The 22,748-nt window shown below is 38.6% G+C and overlaps 1 protein-coding gene across 8 annotated transcripts in view; it reads right to left on the bottom strand.

The window, feature by feature from the left end:
• Window positions 1-330: 330 nt before the first annotated feature.
• CCSER2 (coiled-coil serine rich protein 2) overlaps window positions 331-22,748 on the bottom strand; it is a 71,917-nt gene continuing 49,499 nt past the window's right edge. For 5 of the 8 annotated variants that reach the window (XM_046942781.1, XM_040702311.2, XM_015287968.4 and 2 more), the window contains one exon: window positions 331-5,566. In XM_046942781.1, the coding sequence (XP_046798737.1) occupies window positions 4,745-5,566 (822 nt within the window). In that variant the 3' untranslated portion in view covers window positions 331-4,744. Of the gene's footprint in view, window positions 5,567-10,427; window positions 10,468-15,771; window positions 15,857-22,748 lie in introns of all 8 variants that reach the window. The other 3 variants (NM_001199508.3, NM_001398232.1, NM_001398231.1) reach the window with 2 other exon arrangements.

The raw sequence follows: 22,748 nt of genomic DNA, 5'->3' as shown, positions 1-22,748 counted from the left end.
TACACAATAAAACTACGACGTAACCATCTGCTCTCCTCAACTGTGCATCAGAATTGAAATAACATACCTTTAAAAACTAACCCTATCAGTCCTTGTTCATAGCTTTTCTATGCCTTTTGTCTGTTTTTAAATGCTCTCGTGCTTTAAGTCAGAGGAAAAAAGCTGCAAGTCTGTTGAAGACAGACAAGTCTGTGAGAAAACATAATTGTAAGCTTAAACAATCTCCCACTGCTGCCACCACTCCCAAACCTCCCTTTCCATCTCGTAATTCTACGCACTCAATGACAGGGTTAAAAATATATGAAGTGAACAGTCAGGAGAAATAGGAACTGATTAGAATTATGATTTTTATTTTTTTTCACTAGAGCAACATTGAGGAAAGAATTTTTACATACAGGGTTTTAGATCAACTTTACAAGCAAATCCCAATATACAATATTTACTCTGGCCTGGGTAAGAAAAAAAAACAACAAAGCCAACAAAGCAGATATAATAAGGGTACCTCTTGTTTTAGCTAGTACTGAATTTAAGATTTCATCGACACTGGAATTATACTGTTTTTATTATGATGCTTTTATAGTTGAGTAGGCAGCTAGAAGCTTTCCCACAACAGTGACTGAATTTCCTCAATAGCGTTGTTGTTAAGATTACTATACGGAGGCCTACCACCAGAATCATGTATGAAATCCACTCTGCTCAGAAAAAGCCACTATAACAAGTTAAGGAATAGTTACGGAAGCCCAACTCAAGAACAGAATGCCATTATGAACGGCAAGAAAATGTCCACAATAAGAGGATTATGTGCTGTGCAAAAACAAATACTTCTCCCCCCCGCAACATGCAACCTACCCAAGTATGACATTTTAGAATAGAATGTGCATATGGTTGTGACATGCAAAGTAAATCACGCAAATGGTAACCAGTTTTCCAGCATCATTACAACAAATGGGCCTTTAGATCAAGGATGAAGTAAATTTTACTGAGCTACAGTGCAGTCTAGTTGCTACATCTAACTTTGACTCTCACAGCAGTGAGTCTAAAGAACCCACCTTTCTCAGAACTACATGAAAAATTCAGTGCAGTTTTGGATTTTCAGGGCTTTTGTGATCATTTCCAGGAATTCTAACAGTCAGTATTGCACTTTCTTTCTTTTTTATTTTTTTTTTTCCCACAAAAAGATATGCTGGGACCATTATTTTTTTAGAGGGCTATGCTAGTCCTAAGAAAATGCTGCCTTTGGCCTTGATTGGCAAAATGAAGCACTGGCTTCAGGGAAGCGGAAGGTAACTGGCTGCTTCAGCAGTGTTAAAACTCCACAGAAAATTTAAAGCCATTGCACAACAAAAACTCAGTACACTACATGACTATTTTTAAACATGCTAGAGTGCATATCAATTCTGTGAAAGTGATGAGAAGGTATCTTGGAAACAGTAACGCTAGCAGGGAAATTAGTTTCAAACAAAAGCCATACACAGCAGGAGGCATCTAGATTATTTTAGGCACAACTCCAAGCAATAAAGCTCATTTAAAGTGCAATTCTGTTTTTTCTTTTGTGTTTATTCACTTGTTAAAACATGTAATTGCCTCTGTACACATATACTGAACAGTAGTTTAATACTTCTGTGAATACTGCACAAAAGAATAAGACATTAAAAAATGCAATAAACTAAAAAAAACAAAAATTTAAAGATATAAAATAATTTATGCATTTAGAACAATCTGCACAAGTACTGATTATATATCTGCACCTTCCATAAGGTAGATAAATTACCTGAAAATACATACTTAATCCCATTCTACAAGCTGTACACAACACCCTCTTATCCGTCTCCCCCCCAACTCCTGTCCTTCACCGAAGTGAGCCTTCAAACTTCACTTCACTGCTACTCTTCCCCCTTGCCCATCTGCTGACAAGCTTTCCTCATACTCTGGACTTACTATACATGCAACAGAGCCTTCCCTGGGAAAGTCAGAAGAGCTAAAATACTCCATAGGGATGTGAGGTTAGCAGCTGAATACAAACAATTCAGACTAGCATCTGTCTCATCTGTGAGCAAATCCCAGTTTCTCCAGCTCAATGTCTCCCTAATCTCCCAGAACAAAATGGAGAAGTGCTATTTATTTACATCAAAAAATATAATCAATTTATGCTCCTTTAAAAGGGAAGAAAAACCACTGAATAATGTATTTTTGTTCAGAAAATAAAATGAAGAGCCACCTTCTGTATTATGAAAACCCTAGTAATCTCTCTGCTTCGTTCCCAAGTTTTCAGTAAAGGTGCAGACAGATGGATATCTGTTCTTTTAAATGTAAACATAAAAACTTGAACATCACTAAACCAGACTGGTGACGATTCCAAATAAGAAGCAACAGAATTCATGGTAAAATATCCATCAATAGAATTAAGTGAAAAGAATTATTATTTTTTACATAAAATCACATACAACCAAAAATAAAATCAGCTTCTCTTCAAGGAAAGTGAACGTAAAAACCTTCCGCAGAAATCTATACGGACCAGAAAACAAACTGGGAACCTGATCATTCCCTTGGCAGTTTTTAAACTCTTGAGTAACACAGTTAGCTGCCAGGAGCTCATTTGGGAAATATTAAAAATTCATTATCAGAAGTACACGTTTACACTGAAGGCCATCTAATCCAATGCTCTGCAGGAAAAAAACTTCTTTTTTTTTTTTTCCTGGAGAATATTTGTAACAGCAATCTTGAGTTGCATTTTTTTTCATCTTATATCAACTACAGCAGTTACTGCTACTCATTACTTCTTGGCTACATTCTCTTCAACATAGCCCCTTCAATTACCAGGAAGTCCTGTAGGTCTCTTACTTCAGAATCTGAGAAGCAGTTCTGGAATGTAAACTACCCCTAACTCCTTCCTCCCACAAACTTCTCACTTGTCTACTACTTTGACAGTTAGAAGAATTTACAGCGTGACGAATCCAAACCCTTGGGGGACATTCATTATGCACTTAGAAATTCAAACCACATGCATTTTCTCCATTTACCCATCCAATCAAGGTATCCATAAGGATACCCTGAGTTAAAGGGCTGATATTACACAACATAACTGTGGAAAATACTTATGAAATGTCTACGCCCATTCACTTCATTTTCTCAAAGAAAATACTGCAATATGGCAGTGTCCTACGGCCAAAGCCTAGAACAAACTTTCACTGTATTTCATTTTTCTGTCATTATATGCTGTACACAAACAGATTTTGAGTGAATTGTAACAGCCTTCTGCTGCTTATTTTAAAAATAATTCAAGAATAGAAAAAAAAAACTAAACCATTAACATCTACTATTCAGGGATGGGAAAGAAGAGGAGAATAGCAGATGGGACATAACATTAAGTTTCCAGAACACATGACTCGGTATTCATATATTCAACTCACAGCTCATGTGTTATGGTCCCACAGTTGCATCACGATGGGCACATTTCCACACCACTTAAAAAAAAAAAAAAAACCCAAAAACTTACCCTAGAGAGCCAAAGAATGTTGACTTTTTTGTTTTATTTCCCCCAAGATGCTCCTTGCCAGTTATCATGCACTTCTTGAATAATTACAAAAAAAAAAAAAAAGAAAAAAGAAAAAACAGAAAAACTCTCAAAAGAAAATGCACATCTCTGAAAAACTCTTAGAGTACCAGCTCTGGATAAGGACAAATAAATTGGGTTAATTTATTATTATTTAAAAATAATTGCTTTTCTAATACAAGTTTTATTACGTAAAATAGTTTCAAATCCTTACACATATGGCAAAATCTGTGCAAACGTTTCAAGTCAGGTACTTCAGAGTCTTTCAATATTAAACAGAAATCAATAAATACAAACAGTACAATAAAAGTTAAAATATATCCATTAAAATGCATGTTGTGCAACCTCAACATAGGTGTTATGGACCCCTAATTCCCATGGGCTCCTTACTTACCAATTCATAAGAGCCTGTATTGCAAGGTTTTGCACAAATATGTTTAGCACTACATTTTGACAATCTACCCAGTAATGTGTCTATTACACAATAAAAACATACCACAATATCTTAATAAATGATGCTGTTTAAGAGAGAAGATCCATTTCACCGTGTGAAATCTGTTGTCTGTGAAGAGTGAAAACTAGATAAATAAAGAACAGAGCAACTTCAGATTACAGCAAAAACAACACAAACCACTCAACCCATCAGATTAAATAACATTAAATATGTCAGTCTTCAGATAATGATAAATACGAGGATTTTTGCATAGGCCTCTGGAATACAGAGTCAGAATTATGGCCAATAAAACATCTGCTAACAATTCTAACTTTCTACCACTCTAACCTAATGAGTCCTCAGAACCAAGAAGTTAAACTGAACAGTAATTTCATTGTCTAATTACTCAAGTTAACAGAGGTAAGATATCATTTCTGCCCTCCTGGAATACATAGTGCAGCATTCTGGTATTCATGGTCACCAGACTTCAGTACTGATTAAGATCACTGTGCAATACAATCATTACAGAATTACAATATAATTTAACACTCTCAGGAAGTGCTGCACAGCTCGTAACATGAGCTTCAGAACAAAAAACAAAAAAACAAAAAAACCAGAATATGCAAACACTAAAGGAAAATGCTGTTTTTGCTATTCACTCAGGATTTGCAGGCTGTAGATGAAACAGCCTCAATGGCTGTCAATACAGAGGAAGCAATTTAACATGTGACATCACCCAGTGAGATGTAGATATGTTCTCAATGTGTCTTTGGTTTAGGGAGGCGGGAATGCCGATTAGAGGGCAAACTGTCCCCAGAATGCAAAGCAGTATTCTGTGTTTGCACATTTTCCTTTCTCTGTACTTGTGGCTTTGGGATGTTAGTTTTCAAACAGGTGCTTTGAGGCTCTTGAGACACCGATGTGGATTTCTGACTGCTCACTTGCTTAGATTTAATAAAGGATATAGTTGGTGGGCGAAGTTTGGACACTTTCTGACTCTGTTTACCCTTCAGGTCATCTGGACCAGATGTTGGCTGTAGTTGAGTTGAACTACTTGATAGCAGAAGCTCAGGTTCCTTGGAAGCAGCAGAATGATTTGCAGACCTTGTGAGTACGGCCATTGTAGGAGGCACTAAAGCAGTTGGGGGCTTTGCAATTCTTGAAGTCTTTGGCCGAGAAGCCTGGTATGTGAATGAGGGTTGACCTTTCACAGCTACCTCAGTCCGCACCTCTCTAGCATCAAATCGTGTAGAGGTCTGAAGACGAGAACAAGATAGTAACGTACCTTCTTTATCACTAGCCACCTCCCCAGGATCTTCAGTACATTTATTTTTCACATTTTCCAAATACAATGCATTCTCATCTTTTATGCTTAATTGTGTGTTCACTGAAGTGTTTACATCATTCAGGCTATTTCTGAGAGATACATTTGCAGCATTTTGATTCTGATGATTGCCATTTTCATGCACACCATGTTTAGAATATTCACTGGGGGCCTCGATATATGGCATTTTTATTAGTTTTCCCTGGACGAGGTCTGTGGAACTGGGAAGGCTGCTGGAAGGCTGTAGTACTTGAGGCTGTTAAAAAGAAAAGAATGCAGTAATATGTTAGGCAAAGAAAGCACCAGATAACATTCTGAATCCAAAGTATGCTGACTGGATGCTTGGTAACAGCTGTATATCTTTTATAAAAATTAAAACTTTTTACTTTGGTAAAATAGAATGGTTCATGGGACATGTACAAATGTGATTTGTAACTTAGGTGGAAAAAGTTAAACCAGCACTGAAATACACGATAATAAAGACAAAAAACAAACAAATAACAACAACAACAGAAACAGCTTTAAGTAAGAAACATAAAAAAGACCTGGTTGATGGCTTTGCCTTAGTCTGCAGGACATCCTAGCAGTGACACAAGAATACACTGTTCAAATTCTGATTTGAATCCTTAAACAAATGCAACAGCTATCACACTATCCATCTTTTAATTTCTGTACGCTGTGTACTCAAGTTAGCTATCCCAAAACTTCCATCACTTCTACATACTGTACACACAGGAAAGGAGTTTATATAAAATATATTCAATTTTCATCAAGGTTTCCCTCTATTGGAGAGTGGTTTACTTCTGATTTCCTTCACATGCAGAACAGTAAGCAGAAACAACACCAGTGAAGTCCAGGGAGTTATACTACATTGCTATAAACATGAGGATGACCTGTCCCTTTACAGTTCTCATCCAGTTTTCTGACACTGCATCTTTCTTTCGTCATGAATAGAGATAAGCCTCTTTGCTGGGTAAAATCTGGGATAAGGAGAGGATGGCCCAAGGGCAGCAGAAGCTCACAAAATACCATCACTGGGGGCTGAGCAAGTACACAGGAGGGGAAGTAAATGAATTTACAGCACATTTTCTTTGCATAACTGATGCTAGAAAATTGGATACAGGTATGCTGTAATTATGTTACCAAATAGATTTAGCTAACTGCTTTATCTTGAAGTGAATTCAAACGGGCTGGTAAGGAAATGATCTTCAACAAAACAGTATAACAAAGTACATGTGAAGCTAGAGATCACATACTGCTACACTAATAACCAAAGAGAGAAAGATAACTTGACAAAGACATTACATTTTGCCAGAAGAGACATCTCAGTACTGGACAAGAGAATTGGCAGTACTTCTGGATCACAAAGTGAAGCAAATAATCATGGAGAATGGTGCTGTGGAACCCACTGCCACAGAAGACTGACGTAACTTTCAGTTTTCCAAAAAGGACAGGTCATTTTTATGGGTAACAGCAGTGCTTCAATTTAAATTAAGGTGTAAAAGTTTAAGCTTGCTTCTAACTACCAACAGTCAAGAAAATACCTGTGGAGGGCAAATTACTGTGAGAATTCTGAGCTTCTTCATCAGGCTCTGAAATGAGTACGAACAGGCAGGTTTTGTCTCCACCAAATTGATACACCACAGCTCTCCTATTACTTCACAGTTTTGTTGTATATCCTTCCTCCTCTGTATACCTCAGACTCCTATCTAACTATACAGACAAAAACATTATGCACAGGATAAGCTCTGGGGATCTTCAATTTAGTCAGTATCCCTCCCAATACTTTTTATCCAAAGTAAATAACCATGCTAATATTCACCAGCAGTGCCTGTAAATGAGAGAAGCTTGCTCAGGTGGCTGGCAGGGCCTTTTCCCTTGTATACCAACTGGCTTTAGCTACAGTCCTCCACTGCTGCACACTGAAGCCTCCACACACAGCATAAACCCTGCTGTGTCTCCCTGCCCATGTGAATCTGACACACTTCTCTCTCATACTTCTTCCACCTTTGGCAATGAATTGCATTGTGGCCACTGTGATTTCTGCACTAGCAGTGGTTAGGAGACAGCAACAAAGAAACCAGAAAAAAAGGGGAAAGAAAAAAGAAAAATTATAGCTATTCCATGTCTGAGGTGACCTCACCGAACCACTGAGAAATTCTGCAGGACATTCAGACCTGGCAACTCTGTCCACAGCAGTGTGTTGAAACTAGAAGATCTTTGAGGTCCCTTCCAACCTAAGCTGTTTACAATTCTACAGTTCCATCATTTCTATGTTTCTTTGTTCTTTCCTGTAAAAAAAACTTTAACACACGTACAAATACATACTAGACCTTAAACTTGTACACAGGTCTTGGAAGAATTATTGAACAGTCTGAAAGCATGGCAAACCCCAAAATGTATTAAAGCTTAAACTATACTTTTTAACAGGCTCCAAGTTTGGATGATTTTCTCATTTTCTCTATAAAGGAACTCAACTGCAACAAGCTACTCTTATCCCTGAAATTTGCTGATACTTAAATCCTGACCAAATTATAGTTCATAAGCACAGAGTCAACATGCTTGAAGCATCCTTTTACAAGTAAAATACAGTCAGTGAAAAAGAAGCAACATTTGTCTTAAGGGATTTGAGTACAACTATCACTTTAGGCACTCTCTTGAATTATTATTCCCAGCTTCAAAATGTGAAACATTATTTGTTCAGTCGTTTTGCTCTTCTTAGAATTAGCAGAGGGACTACAATGATAATTGCACGTGCCAAAACTCTATAATGTTTCTAGAACAAGAGTACATTTTAGGATTCTTTAGGTTTTCATCTTTCATCTAGTAGTATTACTGCTGCAAACAGAATCCTCAAAGTCATCACGAAGAGAGAAATTAATGGTAATGAGAGAAATACTGAGGTTCTTTATCAAATTTCAATTTGCTAGCCATCTTTTTCCACTTAAAATATACCAGTCCTACTTGTAGGAAAAGGCAACGTCTAAGTTGGACCAGTGACATCAATAAGTGAAGTGATAGATGTGTTGAACTGTCTGAATACAATTGGTTTTGGTGGGGAAGGAGGATTTAAAATTGGCATCAGATGAGCAGAAAAACTTTCCTCTACAATTAATGCATTTTTCCATAACTACCTATTTTTAATGAGTGCTGTCAAATGCAGGACCATCCTTAAGCAAACAATCTTATAGGAAGTACTAAAAACAAGAAGTAATTCAAAAATTTTAAAGTTACAGCTTTGTTTAAGAAATCCTACAGATATTAATGTTGTTTTTCAGACTTTCTATAATGGGTTACAGATATTATTACCCTTCCAGCCTAGGAGTTAACAGATGTTAGCCAAACTGGTTTATTGTTTTGAGAGCACACGTAAAAAACAAAACTGCAAAAAAATGTGCACACAAATCAAAGCAAGGCACACATTATTAGTGTACAAATACTTGGATAACTGATTTTCTCATCTAATGAAGCAAAAAAATTATGTTTGTAGCAAGTAGTATTATGTCAAGTTCACATATGTACACAGTCATCAAAAAGAACAAAAACTTTCCTTTCTCCTAAAAGAGTTTCTAAATGCCAGTCTTAAAAAATGCCATTTTTTCTTGACACTACAAATCCTAACTTAGAAACTAATTATACTAGTTATTCTAATCAGAAAAATTAACTTGTTGAAAAAGGAATAGAAACATGAACAACAAAGAAACAACCTTTTGATAATGCTGTTATTTCCAGGTTTTTGATAAAAGAGTAGGTAATATTTAAACTTTTCAATTTGGACCATTTTGCATTTAATGCTTTGTGTAGAAAAATAGCCAAATACATACTTCCCTTGTTACCTTTCATAATCTAAAACGGTATAAGCAAGTTTAGATCCATAAAGTTCACAATTCAAACACAGAAGACACCTACCTGCCCAAAATTATGAAGATGACACTAAAGATATGGGGTCATCTTTTGCCAAGTGTTTTTTTTTAAAAACTGTATTATTTCCTAACTTTGTATTTCCACTTACTCAAAGTCTGGTCAGTTACCAGAAATATAGGTTATCTCAGATTGCTATGCATCTAAGATGACAGTGAAAGTAGAAAAACACTTCCAAAACATGCAAGTTCCTGTTTATGGGGTTTTAACAAATTATGAGTATGCTATTAGTCTAAGGACCAGTAGAAGGACCACTGCCTGGTGAAATCTGACACAAGGAGGAAGAACAGAAAGATAACAAAGCATTTCCCTTCCTATGAATAATATTTTAGTTCACAGAACTCTTAAAACTTTGTCATCTGTCAATGTGCTTTAAATGCACATTAGACAGTATTTCAAGGAGGGATGGATCACAACTTGGTGGACACTGTCGTGCTAAGCTTTTTTTTTTTTTTTTTTTTTGTCCAAAGGAAAAAAAAAATCCAGGGTGACAAAAACACCTACATTCCTTTCTGATGTTCCTGGAAGGTAAAGTTCCATGTTCAAACTTACTTCTAGTACCATGTAACTGAGAACAGGTAGTTCTCCTTAGAAAGTACAGCAGAAAAAATGCTTTGTGAACACACTGCAAGAAGAAGAAATGGAATTTTCTGTAGTGGCAATAGGTTCAAATACTTGGGTATATTGATGCACCAATCAAGATGATTCAATTGGAGTTCCTATTACATCAGCCTCAGGGATTTTCCCTTGTTTCTCTGATCATCTATTGAAAAATGCCAACAATATCCATGAAAAGGTTAATCATTAATAAAAAGGTATTGAACCACTGAGATGGTTTTCCAACACAAAGCTAATAAAGATGTAAATAAGTATGTTATACTAATAAGCAATTGTATCAATATAGTCATAACAGTTACAGGCACTGCACTATCTCTACTTTAAAATTCCCTTCATTTTTGCTTTGGTTACTCAGTATCTCCAATCTGAATACCCATCTCAACTCCCCGTACAGTACCTCTCCAGAACTAAACATGGACATTTTCTCCCTGCAGTATTTTCAGAAACGAAGGAAATGAAGGAATGAGAAATAAAACCTGCATGCACATCTCCAATAGACATGCACCATGCATAGGGCAAAAGAACAACAATAAAATGCGTGAGGAGGAGATGGGAAGAAATCTGAAGTTGTACTGTACCACGCTTTATCACAGAAGTAATGGACTAACTTCTCAACTCCTTGCCAATGGCATAATGGGAAAGCAGAGACAAGAAAAAGACAAGGACAGTGATGTCAGAAGACCAAGACAAAACGTTGAGCAATTGCCATGACAGAACTGCAACTATTCATCATTAAAACTGCAATTAGCACATCCCACATTTGTTTTTCATCCATCTTCCAGAAATAAAGACAGCAATAGCGTTTAAGTAATGCAGCATGAACCATGTTTACAGCAAAACCCGCATGGAATACCTTTGCGCTTTCAACTTCAAGTCTTTTAATGCATTTAATCTCTTACACTTCAAATACCCTTAAGAATATTAACTGGCATTTATGTATGATTATAAGCACATACATCAAAAATACCTGCATCCAAACACATATATGCTAGATACCTAATAATGAACAATGTCATAAACTGATAAGTTTAACTGATAAGATAAACTGCATTACATATTCCAACCTTGTTGACTGCGTCCATCTTTCTTGCAACTCACTCATGAGCCTGAAGAGACTCCACACTGTGCCTTCTTTTTGGAAAAGGAGTAAGGAGTGGGGAGAAACACAAACTCCACTACATTTATCTTTCACTTTCTGACATCACATCTTACCGCCGCTGTACGGGATAAACTGCCATTTCACAGACCTTCATTTGAAAATGCAGCCTTGCTGGAAGGCTACATAAAAAAACTGTCATTTTCTACCATCAAGATTTCACAACTTAAATCTGTAGCATTTGTCAATATTTTGATTTTTTTCCCCCTTCTTTCTCTTCCAGTTAGCTGTATTAAACCTGTGTTCCAGAATCATATAATAGCATTTGGTAGTATGAAACTGACGAGTATTAGACATAACAAACCAAATCTCTCCCCTTTCTTCAAACCATCATTCACCACTGTATGAGGCAATAAAATAATAATATGGCATAGCATGGATTCTTCTGCATAGTGCATATATAAACAGAACTTGCTAAAAAAAAGAATTGCTGAAAATAATATAGTACATCAAGGCAGGTTCTTCGTCCATAAATTCAGATATATGGGCAACTACCAGAAAAGTATGACCATACAAAATTAAGCTTTGATTGCAAACATAACTGATTAGGTACAAGAAACATTTCCACTGTAGTCCAAACATCCAACTACTCAACCAGGGAGAAGGGTGTTTTCTTGAAGGACATTTCTTCATGTAACTGTACACTATATGCATTTATTTGTGTTGTGAGAGATTAAAGGACAATAACGCAGTCTTTCCAGGACATCTGTAGTAATTTATCACTCTTAATGTGAGAGTCATAGAACTTCCAAGTTAACTTTCTGAAGCAAATTTGTTCTGTTAATATCAAGACATCGCACACCCTACCAAGAACCTAAATTGGTTAGTAAATTCATATATTTATCATGGAAATTCTGCTAGAATTACTTTCATTACCTTTATTTTCCCACAAAGTGCTTATTAAACAAACAATAGACAATTGCAGAGCTTAAGGTGAGCAAAAAAAGCAGCTTTCATCTCTATTTCCATATGGAAAAAGTAGGTAGGGCTAGGTGCTGAGATAAACTGGTATTATATTCTTGTAACAACAATTTATAGTTGGCTTATTGAAAATGTGTATTCTAAATGTAGTATGTCTAGAGATGTATTGTTAAAACTCCAGGATACGAACAGAAAAGTTTTGAATGGCATTAGAGAAAGTGTGCTATATCATGAAATTATATCCTGTTACCAACAGAAAAATAAAGCAACATAATATAGGAATCAAGTTCAGCACTCCTGAGTTACTGGAATAATAACAGCAAACAGTTTCATTCTTAAAAAGAAACTGACACACTATGGGGAAAGTGTTTATGAAATATAGAATGCTGAATTGTCTCCAAGGCTGCTGAAGCAACAAAATATTACAAAAACTATTCTCCTTTGAAGTACAAAACATGCATGTAACTCAAAAGCACGGCCAAAAAAAAAAGTCCTCTAATGGATGGATATTAGGGCAAGTCAGGCTGTAGGCACATCAACCCTGAAATCAGTACTAACAGAAGAAGCATACGCACAAAAGTATGATAATATTTGACAGCAGGGGCATATGTGATCAGTGGAGGCTGGTGCCAAGCTGTGTCCCTCAAGGGTCAGCCTTGGGACTGGTACTCCTGAACATCTTCATCAACGACAGACGATGGCATCGAGTGCACTCTCAGCAAGTTTGCAGATGACTCCAAGCTGAGTGGTGCAGTTAATACATTGGAAAGAAGGGAAGCCATCCAGAGGGATCTGGACAGGCTGCAGAAGTGGGCCCATGTGAACCTAATGAGGCTCAGTAAGGCCAAGGGCAGGGTGCTGCACTTAGGTCAGGGCAACCCCAGGCAGTTATACAAACTGGGGGAAGATCTCCTTGGGAGCAGCCCTGTGGAGAAGGTCTTGGGGGTCCTGGTGGACAAGAAGCTGGACATGAGCCAGCAGTGTGCGCTTGCAGCCCGGAAGACCAACTGTGTTCTGGGCTGCATTTAAAAAAAGGGGTGGCCAGCAGGGAGAGGGAGGTGATTGCGCCCCTCTACTCAGCTCTTGTGAGGCCCCATCTGGAGTACTACATCCAGGTCTGGGGCCCCCAGTACAGGAAGGACATGGAGAAGGTCCAGAGGAAGGCCACTAAGATGATCAGAGGGCTGGAGCACCTCTCCTATGAGGAAGGGTAGAGAGAACTGGGATTTTTTTGCTTGGAGAAGAGAAGGCTCCAGGGATACCTCATTGTGTCCTTCCACTACTTGAAGGGAGCATATAAACAGGAGGAGGAATGGCTGTTTATGAGGGTGGATAGTGATAGAACAAGAGGGAATGGTTTTAAACTGGGACAGGGGAGGTTTAGGTTGGATATTAGGAGGAAGTTTTTCCACACAGAGGGTGGTAACACAGTGGAAGAGGTTGCCCAAGGAGGCTGTGGGTGCCCCGTCCCTGGATGCATTCAAGACCAGGCTGGATGTGGCTCTGGGCAGCCTGGTCTGGTGGTTTGTGACCCTGCACATAGCAGGGGTTGAAACTAGGTGATCATTGTGGTCCTTTTCAACCCAGGCCATTCTCTGATTCTCTGATTCTATTATTAGCTGTACAGTAGCCATAAAGTTATAGTAAACAACTATGTATTACCTGTTTACAGATTTACATTCTTGATCTACAGTGCTTACGTAATCTATCTATCATCTATCAATTACTAAGCAAATACTTGCATCATTCTCAAATGCAGATGCTGTCTTAGGTTTGGGATCCTGAATCTCACAGAGTGACTGATGCTGGCAGGGCCCTCTGGGTCCACGTGGCCCAACTCTGACTCCAGCAGGGACCTCCAGAGCAGGGTGCCCAGAGATACATCCAGGATGCTTCTGAAGACCACTAAGGAGGAGCCTGTGCCAGTGCTCCAAAACCTGTACAATAAGGAAGTGCTTCCTGATGTTTGGACAGAACCTCCCATGTTTCAGTGTTCAAGTTTGTGCATAATTTACATAAGTGCCTAAATTCCAATTATCTCCGGACAGGAAACACTGCCAAAACACTCCTTTGTGTTCTCATTGCCATCTCAATATTATTGCAAAGGAACTGCAATTTTTTTTCTTTTCCCCTATTCTCAGTGGCAACACCCAGATCACCTCTTGCCTCAATTCCCTCCCCTTTGGTATTCCTTACTGAAGACAGAAGACCTAAAATCTGTCTGAACCAAAAGAAAACCTAGTCTGGAGGATGCGGAAAGATGCCAGTGATAACTTGAGTAACTACTCATTTATACAATCTAATGCATAAGATGTATACTTAAAATCCAAGCCGCTTTAGTAATGGAAGTTCACTATGGAATCCTTGAACAAGAGGCTGCTGCACTGGGTGGAGGAATGAAGTGGGTGCTCAGAAACACTAAGAAATTAGCAAAGATGTTGTCTTTAGTTAAGCAGTGTGAATGATATGACACAAAGGTGCATATGTGGGATCTCTGATACTGCTGTCAATTCCAGCTCTATGATTGCTAAGTTCCAGAACTGTGGTATTTATATGTTCCTCAGATCTAAGACCAATCCTTTCAATCTCCAATTCCCTGCTGATAGGCCAGCACACCAGCCACGCTGAGGTACTGTTGCCCTCTAGCCAGAAACAGAAAACATGATGATCAGTGCTGGGAGTTCTACATTCATTACATCTACACACAGGCAAACACACAAACAAAGCACATCCTTCTATTGCAAAGAGAAAAGCCTATGGAACAGGGAGTGCATTCCTGGTGAGTTGATTAAATGAATATTGTCACAAACGTCAAGAGAGTATTTGAAATACAATTTGAGATATTTTACAAGATTTTCTTTTCTTGCAGTTGAAATAATTGTCAGGATTATTTCAATCTGAAATAAATGTAAGTTTAGTTTTCCGAGGTGCAGCTTAGTCTTCAGATCTCCACCAGCCCTGGAAATCTTACTCTTTCCACAATTATACTGCATTTCCCGTACAAATACACTCTTGGACATTGCTAAACAAACACTGTATTTTTCAAATTACAGTACATTTAAAAAATATAACTTTGCTGTATTAACTAGTTATATTTCTTTGAACAATTATCTGTTTACAATGCAATCCAAAGCACAAAATAAGACTTACCATTTCTCTACATCTATATAAGTACGCATTTTTAACAGCAGCAATTGTCTTTGTTTTGCAGATCCAAGCCAAGAGAACAAAAGCATCTTATATCAGCCCATACTTTAGCTAGCACAAAAGCAACGTTAGCAAATCATGCAAAGTCTTGCAACAGCCACTTCAATGTATTAGAAGTATTTTTTTAGAAGAACCAGGAGAAAAAAAAAATACTAGTTTCGGGAAAGCCATTCTGAAAAGTTAAGAAAAATTCTTGTGAGAGGCAATGAGAACTACATTCTCACCAATATCTTTTTATGTACATCCACAACATATTTATGTAAACACATCCACGTATGCATACATGCAGACTTATGAGCAAACAGAACAAATGCAAATGGCATAGTATATTACAGCCATGAAAAACAAAGGGAAAATACAGCAAGCAAGATTTATGTTAAGACAAGACTGGAAACATAGGACTACTCCGGTTTGCCTGAAGATCTGCTGAAGTGGATCAGCATTCAGTAACCGTTACAAAGCTCTAAGTTGTAGCTGCTTATACGCTGGCTGAAGAAAGCATTTTGGTTAGCCACAGACTGCTGTGTATGCCTGTAAATCTGCCTGAGAAAGGAGGATACTACAAGATGAACAGTGCGTGCAAAGGGAAGCTGCTACTGGAACACGGTGAGGGAGATGAGTGAGAAGTACAGACTCACTCTGTCTGCGGTGCGGTGGAACAGTCCGAGGGATGCCCTGGAATGAGCCCTGCCAGGGAGAGAAGGAGGGAGCAGAATACCCACCCTGTGCAGAAAGAGAGAGGGGGAGAAGTATAATAAAAAAGAGAACAGGGAAAAACAAGACACCAAAAAGCCACACCATTCTTTTCCGCTTTCCCCCAGAAAGGCATCAGTATATTTACAAGTTTTTCTACTTTGCTGAGATAAATGTGAGATTCTACTGAAGTCCACAGGTGGTGATGGCATCGCGATACGCTAACCTAGCCAGAAATCTTATCATACTCCTCCATTTTTACTCATTATATATGCACACAGATCTGTTAAAGTTGTTTGTTTGTTTCCAGGAAGAAATACAGTAGCTGAACATTTCATGTTGAAAACGCATGCTAAAATTTTTATTTTTACAGGTTTCAAAGTGTTTTTTAAAAGCCTTACCAATTAGTACACTGGTTAATAACACTGATCCACTGGAAAATCAAACAGCATTAGTTTATAATAAAAAGACTTCCTCAGAAAAAAATTCCTAATAAATCTCAGTGCTTTTGAGCCCATGTTTTGATAGCGTTACTGACTGTGAAAAAGGAGATGTGACACTGACCTGCCTGCCTTGCACTTTGCTGTAGGAGCTTGAGCCCCCTACAACAGGATCAGAAGACTGTGGCTGTGTATGTTGATTACTTGCAAGGTTTGCTCGTCAGATATGTCAGATCATCACAGAATTGACAAGAGGAAAAGTGACTTCACATATATCTTTTTCTCTCTACCCATGCCTTTAAAAGAAGCCTACCCAAGTTGGAACTGCCCTCTCAAATTGGATACTCTTGTTCCATTTCAGCAAGTCAGCTTTAAGTCTCTACAACTCTTCCACCAGTGGAAAATCTGTTTCCAAGGGTTCTGGAACACTGCTTCTAAGAGTAAGGCCTTTCACTGCTTCCTGCTACCAGTAACCAGCAGACAGCAACAGCAACCATTAGCAGCTATTTCTTCAGATAGTGGGAATTACATATCTAAACAAACATCTCTATCAAAAGCACCAGGAACATGGTTTGCCCCTCCCCTCTAGTTTCTCTGCCGGCCTATCTGTTGCACATCGCACTGCCATGGTTGAACAAATAAAGCAGTATTTTATTTCCATGATTCTTTTCGAAGTTCATTAAGCACTGTATGATTTCTAAAAAGAAATAGTCTGCCTTTTTTTTTTTTAATCCTAGTGTCATTTCCCTGAACTACCACTTTTCTACATCTAATTAGATTTTATACATATCTATTCCAAGTTTCATTACTGCTAAGATGTAACTTAATGTATCCATCTAAATGAAGACTTAGAACTTGCCAGGTAGAACACTCTTAAACTAGAACAGAAACCAAAGAAAAAATTAGAGAATACTTCTTCATTCTTCTTCAGAAGCTGAGATTTAACAGGTACTTAAGAGAAATCACCAGTAAAAAGTGTACTGTTACCTGACAAACTCTAGATGGAGATACCGAATACTTAACATGTTCTCACAGTCCGCTCTCAGTAACCATTAGGGTTCACACAATGTTTAGACTGCTGCATCAAAGAACATTACTAGTTTCAGTCTAGCAGTATGACAAAACAATATAATATACTGCATCAACTGAGGCTAGTATTATGAAACAAATATTCCTAGGAATAAGAAATTGATCCCCAATTGATGAGATGTTAACAAAAGCTTTGGATTTCTGCAGCACTGTACAGAACACTACATTTTTCAGGCCATGTGTATAGTTTGCTCACATCCTACATTATGTCAGCATGGAGGAACAATAGGAAATGATTTCCATTCTCTAAAGATAGCCCAGGCTCCAGACAGTAAAAGGGCCAGTTTGACCAGGCACAGGTCTCATCTTGTAGAGAACTAACTGCTCAGCTTGGTAACACAGGGTTTTTGTTTTGATTTGGTTTTTTGTTTGGGTGGTTTTTGTTTTTTTTTTCTCCTCAGACTTTTTTTTGATATTTTAATGCATTAGATTAAGAAGAGTGGTTAAAGTTTTATACCCTTTTCCTTCTAAAATGAGAGATTAAGAACAAGCCAGCTGAGCTAGTTAACAGCTATGATACTATTGTAAAAGCAAAGAAATATTTAGATGTCTTGATACATTCCAGTACCTTTTAGGCAGCCATACTAACAAAGAACAGCCCTAAATACAGTCTGCTTAGTAATTCTTCATGGTATTTAATCATTATTGGTTGACTGAAGAAGTGGAGAAAGGGCAATTAACTCATTTCAGTGTCTTGCCCGCTAGACTAGTCCAGGCATGGCTCAATTCCCCTCCCAGAAATGCCAAGGAACATCTTATAACTTCAGAAGCAGACCTAGTTATTCCTCTGGCAGCAGACTTCAAAGTTAACATTGCTCCATATGGACCAGTCTCAAACAAAAGCTGAATTTCTCCTTTGTAAAAATCAAAAGCTTTGCCTAATTGTACATCAAAAAGATAATTAAAAATCAACATCAATGGAATCAAATAAGGAACAGGAAATACAGTACTGCAGATTTATTAGTGTCTGTATTATAACTTACGTTGATTTTACAAGTGATAAAGATTATATTGATCCTCTCCATAAATTACATTAAGAGATAGTTATCTGACAATAAGTCCAACTCATGAAAAGATGGCTTTTCTTCTAACAGTGTACAAAACTCCAGCAAAGAAATTTACTAAGCTTTTCTTTAAAAAAACGCCTCACACTCATCTTCCTCTATTAGCCAAATACACACTTGGATGCCCAAGAAAAAAAAAGCCTACACAGAATAATAAGTATATCTCCTCAGGTTACGGCACATATTTAAAGTACATGGAAAACTGCAGTTTCCTAATAAATGCAGGGAAGATAGCTTAGTTATCAGAAAGTCTCTAAAACCCATAAGCAAGCAATAGTAGAATTAAAAGATGAGAACATTACTTACCTAAGTTTTTATTTTAAAAATATCTTTAAAGAATATCTGTAATAACTTAAAAGATGTTTGGATTCTTCAAGGTTCTGCAGCTGTGATACAAGTCTTCCCATGTGCACCTCAGTGATAGGCAGCAGCCTCAAAAGATCCTCCCCCCTCAGCTATTATGCACATTGAGGCACTGAACTTTAATCCCATTCCTCATTTCCCAGATACAGAAACAGTGAAACAACAACAAAAACACAACCAGCAAAAGCATCCCATAAGAAAGTGATTCAGAATGTTAACTATCCACCAAAACAAGCAATCTGGAAAAGGGTGAAAATATAAGACTGACTAAAAGCAGAACAAGACAAACATTTTCCATAGGTCCTGACAAATTGTACAATAGTTGCTCAAAGCTCTGTGAAGTTTTAAACCAATGTGCACTGGAAAACCAGTTTGTTGTTGTTAACTTATAGTAAAAAAACCTAAAAATAAAAACCTTAAAAAAATACAAAAAGGTTACTACCAGACTTTTCCAGTGCTACGAAGAGACTTAACCTTGGAATAACCCATCACATGAATAAAAGGAAAAGCAGGACAACCAGGAAATCAGGTCTAGGCAGCACAGATTCATGAAGAGCAGGTCCTGCTTGACCAACCTCATCTCCTTCTATGACCAAATGGCCTGCCTGGTAGATGAGAGAAAGGTTGTTGATGTAGTATAACTAGAATTCAGCAAAGCCATTAGCACTGTCTCCTACAGTATTCTCCTGGGGAAGCTGACAGCCCATAGCTTAGACAGATGCACTCCTTGCTAGGTAAAGAGCTGGTTGGAGGGCTGGGCCCAGAGAATAGTGGTGAATGGAGTTTAATCCAGCTGGCAACTGGTTATGAGTGGTGCTCCCCAGGGGTCTGTACTGGGGTCTGTCCTGTTCAATATCTTTATTGATGACCTGGATGAGGGAATCGAGTGCACCCTCAATAAATCTGCAGATGACACCAAGCTGGGAGGGAATGTCAATCTGCCTGGGGGTAGGAAGGCCCTACAAAGCAATCTGGACAAGCTGGATAGCCAGGCAGAGGCCAACTGTATGAGCTTTAACAGGACCAAGTGCCAGCTCCTGCACTTTGCTCACACCAACCTCATACATTACCACCAGGCACGAGGCAGTGGCTGACAAGTTGCAGAGAGGACAAGGAGCTGGGGGTGTTAGCTGACAGCCCACTGAACAAGAGTCAGCAGTGTGACCAGGTGGTCACGAAGGCCGATGGCATCCTAGCTTGTATCAGAAACAGTGCAGCCAGCAGGAGCAGGGAGGTGATTGTTCCCCTGTACTCAGCTCTAGTGAGGTTGCACCTTGAGTATTGTGTTCAGTTTTGGGCCCCTCACTACAAGAAAGACACTGAGGCCCTGGAGTGTGTCCAGAGAAGGGTATGGAGCACAGGTCTTATGAGAAGCAACTGAAGAAAATGCGACTGTTTTAGTCTGGAGAAGAGGAGGCTCAAGGGAGATCTCATCACTCTAGACAAGTACAAAAGAGGGTCAGCATCCTTTTCCAGGTAACTAACAATTGGATGAGAGGTAACAGCCTTAAGTTACAACACGGGGAGGTTCAAACTGTATATTAAGATTTTTTTTTCCTCAGAAAAAATGGTGATGCGTTGGCACAGGCTGCCCAGGGAAGTGGTGGAATCACCATCCCTGGAAGTTTTCAAGGAAAGGGTAGATATGGCACTGAGAGATAGTGGGAGTGGTGAGATGGGTTGATAGTTGGACAAGATGATCTTAATGGTCTTTTCCAAGCTTCATGATTCTATAACATGCTTCTGCCATAGTAGCATAAGAGAAATTTCTAAGCTACTGCTGTATAGTAGTCTTAGGCCACCAGCCAAATAGTGCTGTTCTTTTTCCAAGGATACACCAATATTCAAAACTAGTAGGAGTAATCTTTCCTGCTGCACAAAAAAATGCAGGAAAGATCCAAATGTCTGGAGGTTTTGAGCACTAATCAGAAGATGATCTTTGTTGTCTCACCTACCATTACCAGCTGTCCCATATAAACTTAAGAGAACACATCGTAAAAGAAACGTAAAATGTACTTCAAGCATCAATGCAAACGAAGTGTTTTTGCATCAGTTGCCTTTTGCTAGCCTAGCAGCAGAAAGATATAAATAAATAACCCTGGCATGCAATGGTAATTTTGGAAGTATAAAGTAAGTTCTACATGGTAGTTTTTCACTACACAAACAAAAATCATCCATGAAAGCCTCAGCGGCCCACTTCTGGGCAAGTGCCGGAGTGTTACAGCGTAACAGTGTTACTGTACCAAAGCAAGCAGCAGATGTACAACATAACCACCTTGTCCAGTTACTTTCTCTGCTACCAACAAAGCATATGTATTAGTAATACTACGAGGGCTGCTCTGAAAGGAGTATCTCCTATGTTATTATGGTGGCCCATGATGTCACAGGTTGGTTGGTATGGCAGTAGAGGTTGCACCCTCCTGATGATATTCTGTTACATGTTGTTGTTTTGCAACCGATGGCAGCAGATGGGCAGTCTGACAGAATGGAGTCTGACATGGAAGTGCAAATAAAGCAAACGTATGGAACTCAGTTCCTTCATGTGGAACAAGTGGCACACATTCACTGATGCTTACTTAACAATGATGGAGATGAGACAGTGGATGTGAGCACAAGGGGGTAGGTGGTACATTTCAGCAGGAATAGAAAGAACAGCATATGCAAGTTTGTCAGGACCTACTGAACAAATATGAGGCTAAAGATGAGCGTTTCCTGAATCACATGATTACTGGTGACAAGACGTGATGCCACTATTACAAGCTGGAGTCAGAACAGCAGCTCATGGAGTGATGACGTGAACTCCCTATTGAAGAAAATGTTCTTGTCCCAGCCCTCAGCAAGTAAAGCGATGTACACTATATTTTGCAATAGGAAAGGGGCAATCCTTCTTGATTTCCTGGAACCCAGACAAACCATCAATTCCGACTACTACATTGTGACACTAAGCTGAATGCTCAAATTTCCAGAGTCAGGCCGGAGAAGGTGGCAACCTTTCTCCTGCAACATGATAAAGTCAGGTCCCATACCAGCCTGAAGACCATGGAGAACATTACCATTCTTGGCTGGGCTGTCCCACCATATCCACCATATAGTTGGATTTGGTGCCTCCTGACTTCCATCTGGTCAGGCCAACAACTGATGGACTGCGTGGGCAACACTTTCTTAGCAACAATGCTATTATAGCAGCTGCAAAGCAGTGCATCACTTCTGCTAGTGCAGATTATTTTTTTTTTTATGAGAATGGCATGCAGACTCTTGTTTGTTGCTGACAAAAATGTATAGCTAATGGCAGTGACTATGTTGAAAAAAAAAGGTGTTTTGTAGCCAAGAATTTGCTCTGTCAAAAGGTGCTATTGTGCTCTTTGTAGCTGCCGTAGTTTCCATGAAAATAAGTAGGAATCATTACTTTCAGAGCAACCTTTGTGTAACAGAAGAGCAAGTGAACAGTAGAGAAGTACTGGACAGTGACAGAAACCTATGCTAAATGTGAAGATAAACACACAGCTTCAGCACCTGGAGGTTTGAATTAATAGCTGCAGAGTCAAAGCATACAAAAAAGAACATGGAAGGCAAAGGTGGAAGAAACTCAAAGATGACAACAGAACACAGAGGCAGCCAAATGATTATGAAGGTTCATCAAAACAGTGAGAGAGGCTTTGGAAATATAAGCTGGAACAATACTCTAATGGAAGGCAATGTGCAGGAGAAGAAATGTAGCAAAGAACAAGAATACTTGTGTTCCCACACACTGTTGTTTTAAAAGAGATGCGAATGAACCTACATAAACCTCTAAGCAAAACTTGATCTTATCATTACTCCTGAGGCAAAGGAAGAAATCAACTCTTACTGCATAATATTTACTGTTCCACAGCATGGGAGAACATTCAAATTAAGAAGATGCTAAGGAACTGGATCTCAAGGGTGAGAATCCTTTACAGGCATTGTCATCTAAATTCAAGGTTTTAT

This window comes from Gallus gallus, chromosome 6, assembly GCF_016699485.2.
Source record: "Gallus gallus isolate bGalGal1 chromosome 6, bGalGal1.mat.broiler.GRCg7b, whole genome shotgun sequence".
Classification (NCBI taxonomy): domain Eukaryota; kingdom Metazoa; phylum Chordata; class Aves; order Galliformes; family Phasianidae; genus Gallus; species Gallus gallus.
Note: the sequence above shows the minus strand (reverse complement) of the source record. Positions and strands in the feature narration are given on the sequence as shown.